The 13,228-nt window shown below is 40.7% G+C and overlaps 1 protein-coding gene across 1 annotated transcript; it reads right to left on the bottom strand.

The window, feature by feature from the left end:
- Window positions 1–2,680: 2,680 nt before the first annotated feature.
- Window positions 2,681–12,799, bottom strand: lsm12a (LSM12 homolog a). The gene is made up of 5 exons (XM_048246471.1): window positions 12,515–12,799; window positions 7,799–7,932; window positions 3,887–3,996; window positions 3,283–3,409; window positions 2,681–2,863 (listed from the first exon to the last, which is right to left on the bottom strand). Exons 1-5 carry the CDS (start codon window positions 12,681–12,683, stop codon window positions 2,768–2,770), a joined length of 636 nt encoding a protein of 211 aa, XP_048102428.1. The 5' UTR covers window positions 12,684–12,799; the 3' UTR covers window positions 2,681–2,767.
- Between the last annotated feature and the right edge of the window lie 429 nt (window positions 12,800–13,228).

The following is a 13,228-nucleotide window of genomic DNA, read 5'->3' as shown; positions in this document are numbered from 1 at the left end:
GGATAAACCTTTAATGCGCGTGTGGGAAGCGCAATTTCAGATTTCCCTAATGGATGCTCCATGGTCTGTCTCCAGAAGAGAACTGAGCCTTCTCTTTACCCCAGCACAATGGACAGCACAAAAACGTAAATGGAAGTAGACAATCGGTGGAATGTGACACCTTGGTGTGCTTAAATAATAAATAAAACATAATTCTGACCAAGCGCATCCCCTTTCCGTCCGTGGTGTAACAATCCACTTAACCTTAAACGATTGAAAAGGGAGGGGCCCCCACAATGAGCTGGTCGTTATGGCAGGCAGTGACTGGTGTAGACACAAGTCAGATGAGAAGACGATGACAACTCCTGAATTCATCTCGCTCTACTAACATCACATGCAGGTAGGTATAAGAAGTAGGCTATCGGCCTACCGGTCATTCTCGGGTGTCATTTGGCCGAGTCAGTTGATTGCGATACAAAACCTGGCAATTTCCACTTTAAAGATCGCCGGAACACTGACGGAACTCTTTATTGTTTCATTAAACTTCCGCATTTTCTTACTTTAATTAACATTTAAGTTCGCGTTTACATAAAAAAGTGGACCACATAAAGAACAGATCCACGTTGGACAGGAAAAAAAATAAATAAATCAGCGATTTCACGCCATCTGCCGGCGACATTCGCGTTCTCACATTTTCGCGTACATCCTGTGTGTTGTCATCATGGTTGTCATTCAGTCCAGGGTTATAATATTTAAGAGTGTTTAAGTAAATCCATAGAAAGATGATCTTTGGTAATTCCTTACGACCTGTTAACTTGAAGAGGGAAGTTGGACGTTTTCAGCATGAAAACGTCCAACTTCCCTCTTCAAGTTAACAGGTCTATTACCTTTTAAGTCATGACTTACCAGCACATTCATAGACAAAAAAAAAAAAAAAAAAAAAACATACAAAGATAAGGATTGTTTTCACTTTTTATTTTAATGTTACTATTGAAAAATAAAAAATAAAATACTGGGAAAGAAACCTAGGCATCGGCAGCCTCGTTCATACACGCACACACACTCACGCACGCACATACACACTCACACCGTGAGGTCGGACTGGTTCACAGCGTGGGAGCGCATCTCTCGGCTTCTGTTCATTGATAGTGTCCGGGGAGGGGGGGGGTGTGTTAGGTAATGGAAGCGTAAAAGGGGCGTTGGGTTGAGCCAGGGTTGATCCTTCGTCTTTGTTTCACGTTCTCCGCAAAAAAAAAAAAAAAAAAAAAAGGCCATCACCACAACAGCAGCATGGAAAGCAGAGAGTGTGGTGACTGGCCTGGTTTTCACTGGCTTTTGCTTGGATGTCAACCTTGTTTTGTTCTTTTGGAGAGAAAAAAAAAAAGCCAAAAGAAGCAGCTCTGCTGCTGGAGCACGTCAGGAATGCATCGAGCTAAGAGAAGAGAGCTTCCCACACCTCACAGGTGGAAATGTCGGTCAAGGATGGAGTGAGGAAGAGCTTAAAAACAGAGAACAGAAAGAAAAACTACTGTGGTCCCGTCGTGGAAGAAATATTGTAATGTAGAGTCGAGGACCATTATGGATGAGATCGGTGTTTCGAGCAAGTGGGGGCATAGCCCTATGTTTGTGGATGGGTGGAAAGGAGGGAGGGCACCATGCTCCCTCTCTTGAGGTGTACCATGAGAAAGAGACTCCAGCTCAAAGATCAGTCACTGAAACTCATGTCCTGTCCCTTTCTGTATTCTGTAAAGCCCTTCCTCAACAAAACATAGAAACTTGGATTTAAAAAAAAAAGAAGAAAAAAAAAGAAAAGAAAAAAGAAGAACTGTCCAACCTCTCACCTGGATCAAACTCATTCAAGAATAGTGGGCAAAATATAAAGAGTTACAAAAAAAAAAAAAAAAACCTTCCCCTCAGAAGTAAGGGATGACACTGCTACCTTCAGCAGAACCAGTCAAGGGAAAAACAGACCTGCCCATGCAAGTACACTCCCATGTCCTTTTCCACCCTTCACATACGGTACTGACTTCTTGTCGGCTGATGGCTCCAAACAAGGGCGTTTGCAGCTGCGCTTCTTTAACCCTGCGCACCACTCTCAGTCCCGCTGTAAACACAGGGTCTTTGCAGTCTTCCATCCACTGCGTTTCAAGCCACCTTTTTTGTCCTTGGTTGTTTTAAAAGGGCAAATGTGGGGACAGAGGCAGAGTGACAAAAGACGGAAATCAATTTCTGTTCCTTCTGCTGCTCATGTAGACTGATGGAGACATGGGGTGGGGGGTGAGAGAGAATGAGAGAGGAAGAAGGAAGAAGTTGAACAAGAAGAGAAAGAATGAACAGATGAGCTCATGTGTAGAGCACGGGAGAGGGGTGGGGTTACTGGTGTTTGGCCGAGGGGGTGGGGTTGGGGTTGGGGATCAAGGTAAGGAGGGGCAGTATGGGGGTAAATATTTATTTAATTAAATTATCTTTAAAAAAAAAAAAAAAAAAAAAAAAAAACCTTGGGGGATAGTTTCCCCTCCTCCTGATAACGGAGGATGTGCTGGTCTACCCTCGAGAACAGATCGACATTTGACATCTCATCGAGACCTCTTTCAATCCCTACTCCCCTCCCACCCTGACGGAGACACACTGCTGCTCTCAGGCTGTGGAGAGCGAAAGAAAAATCAAATGGGGGGACTTGGGAAAAAAAAAAAAAAAAAAAAAAAAGGAGGAACTGCCTTCGCCGTGGTGGTGTTGATCTTTCTTGTCGGTCTGTTCGTCTGTCTGTTTGTTGATTGGTTGCCTCTGCTCAGGATGATAACGTGGAGGAGTCCTTCTGTGTTTGCTGTGCTTGTGGTCGCTGGAGGGACTTCTGACTCTCTACGTCCCGGAAATGCTTTTCAACCTGCAGATGAGAGGTTGAGAGGGAGGTTAGTAGAGAAGACAAGAGGAGAGGGTGTGTGAAAAAGCAAGAGCCCAGATGGATGGGGGCAGAGGAGAGGTAGCAGCAAATGCTCTCAAAGCTGTCTTATTATTATCTTAGTTATTCAGATATACACATGCAAACATGAATCTCTCAGTGAACAGTCAATCATAGTTTGTTCAATGCACAACCACTCTAGCCAAATGGGCACTTTTACACACACACACAGAGAGTAAACATGTAGATGTATGAGTTTTCAGATGTCCATGTGAGTGTGTGTGTGTATATATGTGTGTATATATATATATATATATATATATATATATATATATATATATATATATATATATATATATATATATATATATATATATAGGATGAAATTGCCATATCAGACTCACTATTTTGCGTACGTGACTTAAAGCGCTCCCCTCCTTGCCCTTGCAGTTGTCCACCTGATAAGGTGGGGAGACGACCACATCATCCATCACAATGATGTTCTTCTCCTGCCACCGACAGTCTTTGATACTGCAGAGAAACATCAGAAAATATCAAGGATAGGTTAACACACCTTTGCATGTGTGATGCAGAGAAACACACACACACGAAAGGAGAAAAGTCTGTGTGGTTAAGGGAGGATAAAGGGGAAAAAACCCTTCTTTTCATCTTTTCAGAGTGTAATAGCACTGGGGTCATAGAAAGCACTTTCACTTACAGTGCCTATAAAAAGTATTCACTCCCTTTGATATTTACCCTTTTATAAATGGAATTTTGATCAATTTAATGTGGTCTTTTTTTTTACCAGATTTGCACTTTGCCTACAGTCATGTTTGCGTGTGGACCATGTCTTTCGTCGCTAGGTGTATGCGTGTAGACTGTGGCTTATGTTTTCAGCATTTCCTGGATGCGAGTATAGACAATGCCGTGTGTTTTTGTGTACAGTCTATGTTCATAGAATTTTGTATAGTATTTGTTTAAAGTGTCTGTGTATAGACCGATCCTTACGTTTTGTGTATGGTCTGAAATAGCTGCTGACCCTCCAAGGAGACTCCAGCACTAATTGCATAAGCTTGAGACAACTTGTCTTCTTTCTCCATCCGGGCTCTATTGGCAAGCTACAGGAAATACAAACACACAAATAAAAGTCAACAACTGGATCACCAAAACAATGCAAATTAAACAAAATAGACCACAGTGGAACAACTCACCAAGTACAACAACTCAAATGCCAAAATAAATTGAATACTTCACAAAGACGGCGTAAACAACGGAAGTCAACTACCATCATGCATTAAAATAGTCAATTAAAAACTGAAACTATCCAGCCTCTAAATAAATGTGCAGCCTCAACTCTAAAAAATAAAAAGGACAGAGTAAAATTTTCTGTTACTGCTGATGATGAAGGCTAATTAAGTCGTACAGGGCGGGTCTGCTATGTGCTCTTCACACAAGTCCAGGAAGACAGAAAGAGAAAGAGAGGGAGAGACAGAGAGTGCACAATGTTTACATCAAAAGAACCAACACATAGAAATAATAAGTAAGTAAGTAAGTAAGTAAGTAAGTAAGTAAGTATGTATATATACCCTTTTGATCCCGTGAGGGAAATTTGGTAAACAGTGATAATAGTAAGAGCCACTTAATACTGATGTGTAATGACCAAATACTCAAAATTAATATGGCAGCTGCAGTCCTGCAGTTATGCTCATGTCTGATGGCGGTGCACATTGAGACTCGATTATTTCTCAGCTACTCAGTAGGGATGTGGATAGTTTGTTTGTTTGTTTGTTTAATTTAAGGCCATTTCCGCAACTAAGGCTATTTAATGGCCAGAGCACTGTGTGCGTTATAGAAACTTAAATATATGTTTCTTAAAATCTATGCTAATAAGATATTCTAAAACCTTCAAAGGTGGGACATTACTAAAAACATCAGCTATAGAATTTTGATGATAAAATTGTTGTCTTTTGGTTTTCAAGGCAGGGCAACAGATCAAAATGTGTCTCACTGACAGGGGATCTATATATTCAAGTGCCAAATATAAGGCACGAGCCTCAGCCGTAAAAATAGAACATATTCCTGGTATTTGTAGTCCACACTGATTCTGTCCAACTACCATTGCTGATGACACAGTTATCCGCTCTGGAACAATCAGTATGAATGGGAATGTGGGAGGGGAAGTGACATCGCACATCCATATACTGCTGCTGGTACTCATTTGGGTGGGTTCTTGATTACTTACTGTGACTTAAATCCTTAACAATTTCAGGTCGTCTCAAATTCCACGGGGGAATAGAGCAAAAATGAGTCTGCGTTACACTGTCCATGTTGATGTTCAGATCCTCAAGGTAGGGTCTATAAACAATACTCCCATAGTCCAATCGGGATCTCACAAGCACTCTGTATAGGCGCATTAGCACAGTTTGTTCAGCCCCCCCACTTTGTTTTCGCCAGTACTTTTATAATGTCCAAAGCTCCGAAGCATCTATTTCTCAAACACTTCATGTGTGGAATGAAAGATAGTTTGTTTTCAAAAGTAAGTCAAAGGAATTTAACCTCTTTTACTACTTTGATGGCTTCACCATCCAAGTAAAGTGAAGGGTCATGATGCAAAGATCGTAGTAGGCAAAAATGTGTGCATACAGTTTTTGTTTTGGAAAACCTAAAACCATTTTCAACTGACCATCTACTAATTTTATTTATGCATAACTGCAGCTGCCTTTCAATAATGCTCATATATTTCCCTCTGTAGCAAATACAGAGATCGTCAACATAAAGGCTACAAAAACAGTTTGGACCAATTGCACTTACAATACTATTGATTTTGAAGCTAAAAAGAGTAACAGAGAGGATGCTTCCCTGAGGAACACCTTGTTGTAGGTGTGGATTTGAAAAGGTAGTTCCTATTTGAACTTGAAAATGTCTATTGGACAAAAAATTTGATATAAAAAGGGGCAAATGTCCCATGCAGTGCAGATCCTTTAGAATGCCATATCTCCAGGTGGTATCATACGCCTTTTCAAGATCAAAATAGACAGCTATCATATGTTCTTTTCTGATAAAACAGTCACGAATGAAAGACTCTAATCTTATAAGGTGGTCCATTGTGCTCCTTCCTCGTCTGAAACCACACTGGAAATTATTCAAATGTTCTTCAGCTTCAAGCATCCATACGAGTTGGTTATTCAACATTCTCTCCATGGTTTTGCAAAGGCAACTTGTCAAGGCAATTAGATGATAATTGTTGGGATCAGTGTGGTCTTTTCCTGGTTTTGGAATGGGTATAATTAAAGCTTTTTGCCAATTTTCAGGTATGTTTCCTGTTTCCTAGATTATATTAAACATTTCCAAAAGGTGAGATAAAGCATCATGAGGCAAGTGTTTTTGTCATTGTATGGTTCGGGATGTGGATAGAAGACATTTATCATAGGCTATTTGTATAGCCAACCAGTCCCATGAACAGTTATCTGGTTATTTGTGGAGGTGGATGTAAAGCTACACTAAATGGAAAACTGATTGGGAAAGTGATTAAGTCGCTTCTGATAAAAGTCTGCCAAGAAACAAAAACCTACATGATGTGTAATGACCAAATTCCAAAAAGTATATGACACCTGCATCCCTATGACAGAAGCCCAGGGCCTCTATACTCTTTGGTTACCTATATATTTGTTCCAACAATTGAATAAACCAGCTGATTCTAATGACTACTTTTAATATGAACATTACTACACTTTAAAACATTACTTAAAAACTAGGGGTGTCACGATTTCGATTTTTTATCGAAATCGATCAAAATTACATCTCAATCTCAAACTTCGAACTCAAAAGTAGAATCGACGATGCAGCCACACCCCCAATGTCACGTCCAGCATGTATGCTAAGACGCACACGCACGTGCTGAACTGCGGTGTCAACACTCCTCTAATTTTAGGTTGCAGCCAGTTATAATATACACATCAACCTACCGAAATCGAAGGCCCTCTTGCTACTCTGAAATCACTGTTGTGGAAGTATTTTGTCGTTCATTCACGTCAATTAACACTAACTTAGCCTACTCAACTTAGCAAGTGAAAAGATCCAAGTCCAAAATTATTGTAAGGCTTAAAATGCACATTGATAACCTTGGATCTCTTCAGAGTGTGCTGAAACAATGAAATTATTATTCTGTGTTGTTTCATTTCACTGTCTCTGTTTGTTCTGTTTACATTACAGCCTGCTTGGAACGTTTCAAAATAAAAAGCGGTTTCAAAATAAAAGTCCCCGAAATAGAAAAGGCCCCAAAAAAGTAAATAACATAAGGAATGCAATAATAGTAATATTTTAAAAAGATCGAAAATCAAATCGTGACTTTAAAATCGAAATTTAAATCGAATCGAGGATTTGGAGAATCATGACACCCCTATTAAAAACCATTCAACTCTGCAACCACTGACATTCTGCTTTTCTTACTTTTATTTTATCTTGTCTTTCAACGTGGTGCTGACCAAGTATGTGTGTGTGTTTGTGTGTGTGTGTATGTTACAATGTGCATTATATTGATGTAGGATTTGTGATCTGTCTTGTTGTTTGTTAGATGTTGTCTGTTGGATTTAAACTGTGCCCTGCCTAGAGACTGCAGATATAAATTAGCCTAAGGCTAACTCGGGTACAACGAATCAAATAGCAAAATTTATGTTAAAAATTGTACGTGGTCCCAAATAAATAAATAAATAATACCTCTTCAACCAGTTACATCAGCTGATTAGTGAAATCATCTTTTAGGCTAAGTGCACACTGCACAGGTAGAACTAATACGTGGTAGGACTTTTACTTTCTGAATCCGAGGCTAGTCTTTGGTTCCCCATCTCTGGTGAGAACCCAGAAGCAGAGAGGGTTGATGAACCTAATGTTCCAAAGAATAAAAAAAATCTTTGCTGTTACCTTGTTGACATTCAGCGAGGCTAGCGGGGGCGGAGTTTCCGTGCGATCAGTGATGATGTCGACCTCCGACACGTAGGCAAGGTTGATCAGGACTACATCATGCAAGTTGGGCTTTCCACTGGCCGGAGGACACTCTGTGAGGGGGGTTTGAGTCAAGGACCACCACAGGGGAACTCTTCACGGGACCTCATTAAAAGAGGTGTGTGTGTGTGCGTGTGTAGATTTGAAAGAGGGTCGTGTGCAAAAGAGATCAGGGGAATGACCAAAAATGTCAGTGTTTGTGTCTACATATCAGCTGAAACATTCCAAGAATAGCAGTACAAGAGAGTGCAAGACAGACACACAGAAGAGAAAGGAGAAATTGGGGCAGAAAGACTAAACTATTGTAAACTGGACAGAAAAGAATAGGGCAATAAAAGCTAAGTGCACACCATTTGTTCTGGGAAAAACGTTTAAACCTATCGGTGTCTTGCCATTCCCAAGATAAAACAATCCTTCCCTGAAGATTATACACATAAAAGAGTTGGATAATCTTCAGGGAAGGATTGTTTTATCTTGGGAATAGCAAGACACCGATAGGTTGTACATATACTCAAGTATTACATAGTGACCAACCAATGTGTCATTACCTTGTAATTGCTAAGTAAGAATGTATGTCAATCCGCGCTCTATGTTCACTAGAACTAATACTGCTTGGACGCAAGTTTAAGAGAAAAGACTTTTCCACTGGGATGCTAAATGTCTGGAACAACAGTAGACACAAAAGAGCTCAACTCCGACACCTCTAATAATCACAGCATTGTCAAGGCCATGGCCTCACCACAAAGAACCCCATACAAAGTCGGACTTCCTTCTAAGAGCTATAAAAATGGTTTCCCCACTCCTCCCACCCAATACGCACCACATTCTATCTGTCAAGTTCAGCGCCAGGGCAAAATGGCTGCTCCCAACGTGCCGAGTGTAACCTTTAGCGGTAGTCTTGGTGACTAGCCTAGAGGTTGTTTAGCTCAAAGGGCCTGAGGAGACAACACAACAATGGAACTGTTGGGTCTAGGCATTTCAAAGATGGAAGAGGGTAAGAGGATAGAGAGAAAAAAAAGAAAATAGAAAGGGGGGAAAAAATACAGACAGGGTTAAATCTTCGAAGTGCACAGTCAAGGCTGGCTTGCAATAATTAGCTGAGATTTTTTAAATAAGTTTCTATGGAAACGAGCACTTGGCTATAAATACAGAAACTGAGGGCACCTTGAGCGCATGCCCACTCAGTCAGTGAGCTTCAAGTATAATTTCACTCAATTTGTTTCTGCCTGCCTATGCTAATTTCCTTAGTTTGTGCCATTTACAGACAGTGACCTTTTGATTACAAAAGGTGACCCTTTGGCAAAGGCTTTAAAACCTGAAGCAAGGGATCTCATGGTGAACCCCTGCAGAACCAAACAGTTGAGAAAAGGCCTGTTTAGTAAAGCACTAGGTCACTGGGAGAGTGTGGACGACTTGCATGACACAATGCTGCTAGTAACTGCAGATATACAAAAGTGGGGTATCCCTGAGAGTGGTCAGCTTTGGGAAGATCCTGGTGCTTAAAATGCAAGAGTAGCAGTGCCTCGGTGTATATTATTAGACTACTACTTACCATGTCTTATATGTCTACTCAAAATCCATGGTGGATTATTTTGTTTTGTTTAATTCACCTGGGTTGAATAGGCTGTCCAGTTACTGCCACCCAACTAGGGCATCACAGTTGTACTTATGCTGTAAAAGCACCATGAAACATGCCATGCTATTCAGTTACAATTAAAAGGCAGTCTGAAGCTCTCTTTCACTACCCGATTCCCATGATTGATGTGTTCACAGAAAACCCCCAAATAACTGCTCATCTATCCGTGCCTTGGAAAATGAGTAACTTGACAACAGATTACAAAGGCAGTGACATGACTTAAAGTGATGAGACAATTAGAGAACAAAGGGAAATTACTGTGTAAACATAAATGTAAAGTCCATATAAATGACTCCTGGTAGATCAGCAAGATACGATCCTCCCCTAAAGGCTTTGTTAAATGACAACTCACCAACCACACATAAAAGCTATTGTGGAATGTTTTAGTCTCCTGTACCATTGCAGCCAGTTTACTTGACAGAAGAGGGAGAAATTGCATCAACTGCAGATTATTTCACCACATTTTTGTGTGATGCTATAAAAGAGATCAATGGACATAGATGGAATTATACATCCATTCATCCACCGCTGGTGTCATAAGTATCAAAGTAGCATTTCATCTTAAGCAAAGACAGGGTAATGTAGGGCTGTGCCACATCACATCATCTATTGCGGTCACTCTACCCCATGATATTATGATATAGTGCACTAATTATGTTATGAACAAAAAAATAGCCCTACCAAGCTGCCATTTATAAAGTGGGTGTTAAAGTAACTACATTTAAATAATAGAATAAATAAGTAAATTACCAGGTTTTTGAAAAGGCTCACATTTAAATAGCAATTTAGGCCTTGTTTATCAAGTGTATATCTAAATGTAGTAAGAAACAGATCCTTCTATGTGGCTAAGTTATATTAACTTAATTATTTTTCAGTGAATTTTCAGAAAATGTGCAATATCATGATGTATCATTATCGTGATAGTGTAATGCTTCATGACTGATACAAATGCTGTTACTATCTGATCAAAATTCTACCCTCACACTGAAACCTGACATTGGCTCCATCCTTCAACCTGACATGTACGATACTATACGATACGCTACGCTACGATACAACTTTTGCATCTCTGCATAGCTCATATAAGAAAGAGGACATGCATACAGACATACATAAGATGAATAACATTAAAGGACGTACATGAATGTCCCCCTGATGTCTAACATGATGTCTTAAAGCGCTCCCCCTGAGAAATGTACATCCTGGTCTTAGAAACGTGATACATACAGGATCTAAGCATGCTCATGTTGGACACAGATAACATATACCAAAACAGAACACAAACACAACAGCATCATGTGCATGAGCACAACAGCATAACTGCTCCAGGGCAATCTAGAGATACAGTAAATTAAAACATAATAAAACCATCACAATACTGTTTCTGGCTTCCATCCTTATCCTACTTCAATACAATGCAAACATAGGCATTGTACAGTGGATGCCTAGTAAGTATTAAAGGTGTAAAAGTTGCAATTAAAGATTCCGATGCAATGGCTTGGGTCCGTCCGTCTTGTATAACCGTCTTTGGCCTGTCTGCTCGTTCAAAATTGGCGAATTCCAATAGAAACGATAGGTGCCATGAGTCAACAGGTAACTTGCACTACTACACCCTATAACTATAAGCTGCTAATAAAAACGTACGATATATTTTAAACTCCACTTAAAGATTTGGGATTGGAGAAATATCGCCCCCCCAACATTACAAACAAAGGCCGGGAAGTAACTTAGAAAATAACGTAAATGGAAAGAACAGTGAACAAGACATGGAATGATGCAACTCGATACTGGCATGCAGCCAATAGCTGCTCAGTAGGCACATTCTTATTTGATCTGAGACTGACGTTGGCTTGCTATGCATAATCAGTCAGTCAGCAACATGTTTACAGCTCTTGATGGATTTCTGACATACACATAGATTAAGAACCAATTATGCGTTAGTGTGCGTAAAATCGAAATGAAAGAAAAATGTGTAGTAGGAGCACACATTGTGCTATTCTCCTCGCAATCAATACCTGGCAGGGCACCTTAACGTTAGCTTGCTGGTCAGATAGTTAGCCAGCTAAAGTTTAGTAGCGCGTAGTATCGTTAACGTTACCTAGCTAGCACAATAACGTTACAAGTATGTAACGAACAGCACAACGTGCATATGAAACACATGCACAATGTTGCACATGGCTAGCCAGCTTAGACAGCGAGCAACTGAAGGTTAGTGGAATTTGCGAGCCTAAAGAATCCAATACCCACGACAGAATGGACTCGTTAGGGGGCATGTAGCACGCTAACTAACAGGCTTGGCTTGCTAAGGTTAACGTTATCTGGCTTAACCGAACGTTCCTGTCAGTTGGAATCTTACAAGACATCACTGACTATGCTAAATACACTTAGGAAAAGAGGAGCCACCTGTATTCGTACATTGGTGGCCATAGAATGACACCTAAAGTTTCCACAAAACAGTAACGTTAGCCGACAGAAAACGACTGTCAAGCACTACTGAGGAAAACCATTACGCCCCTTTACAACTGCCAGATAGTGATCCTGGCACTGCAAACATACTGGCCGTAGCAGCTGGCTAGCGAGCGAGCCATCATAGCAAGGTGGCTAAGCTGCTAAAATGAAACCTGGTGAGAGTTGGCAGATACATTCACGAGTCTAGAGCATAGACAAGAGACCTTGCCAACTATCAGCTAGCAACGTTAGCTAACAAAACAAGCAGTCACTGCCATCCAGGGCCAACCAATTGGTCAAATATTGTCCACACTATACAACATTACAAACAACAGTGGAACAAACTCAAACCTGCTTAACCAACTGGCATGATCTGACAATGGTTTACTAACACGGAGTAGATGAAAAGCTAATCAATGTTAGCGTGTTAACATATGTCCCAACTACGCTTGCGCGGATCTCTATTTGGCAAGAGTGACCAGTAACCCCAGGCCTCCCCTGCAAACGAAGACACAGTCAAATCAGCGACAGTGTGAAATACCAAAGGATACTCAAGGTCAGCATCTTCGATTGGTAGTCGAAGGCGAGAACCTCTCCTTGCAATCGCTGTCCCAAGCATGTAAGACATGAGATATGGCTCCCAACGTTAAAATACTCCCCCGGTCCAGGAGCCGCCATCTTCTCCGCCAGGAAACCGGAGCGCCAGCTTTGCGTAAACATACGTAATCACGTCACTGGCCAAGGGTGTGTCTCAAGCATGGGAATGAATGGACCTTATGAATGGTTGGAAATTCATTAGGCCCATTACGAAAGATATGGAGCTCGCCACGTTAGTATGTTAAGTGATTAACACTGCTTAGCGAAATAAACGTTTGCCCGTTGTAAAGTTGACAGTAAACGTGATATCCTACTGAAATTGACTGACAGTGATTAATAAACGTGACAATAAGTTGGGCAGGTGATTGTAAAAATTACGCAGGCGGAATTAAATTGCTGTAATGCAACATTTTGGATGCAGGCTGCCGATAAACCCCAAGAAGAAGAAATTGCTTGTCAAGTGATTGTAAAAAATAAGCATAGGCCAATCCATCAGACGTATTTCCTAATCAGCTGATTTTAATGGCAGAAACCAGGAATGACCTGTAGTGGTCTATTGATGACAAAGAGGATGGAATATAGGCCTACATGATGTGTGGTGCCAGAGAGAGGGTTGAGATTTGGAGCAGAGGGCCAACGAAGTGTAAAGGACCAACTATGATCTCAAG

This window comes from Alosa alosa, chromosome 6 (genome assembly GCF_017589495.1).
Source record: "Alosa alosa isolate M-15738 ecotype Scorff River chromosome 6, AALO_Geno_1.1, whole genome shotgun sequence".
Lineage (NCBI taxonomy): Eukaryota > Metazoa > Chordata > Actinopteri > Clupeiformes > Clupeidae > Alosa > Alosa alosa.
The sequence above is the reverse complement of the archived record's forward strand: the minus strand, read 5'-3'. Positions and strand labels throughout refer to the sequence as shown.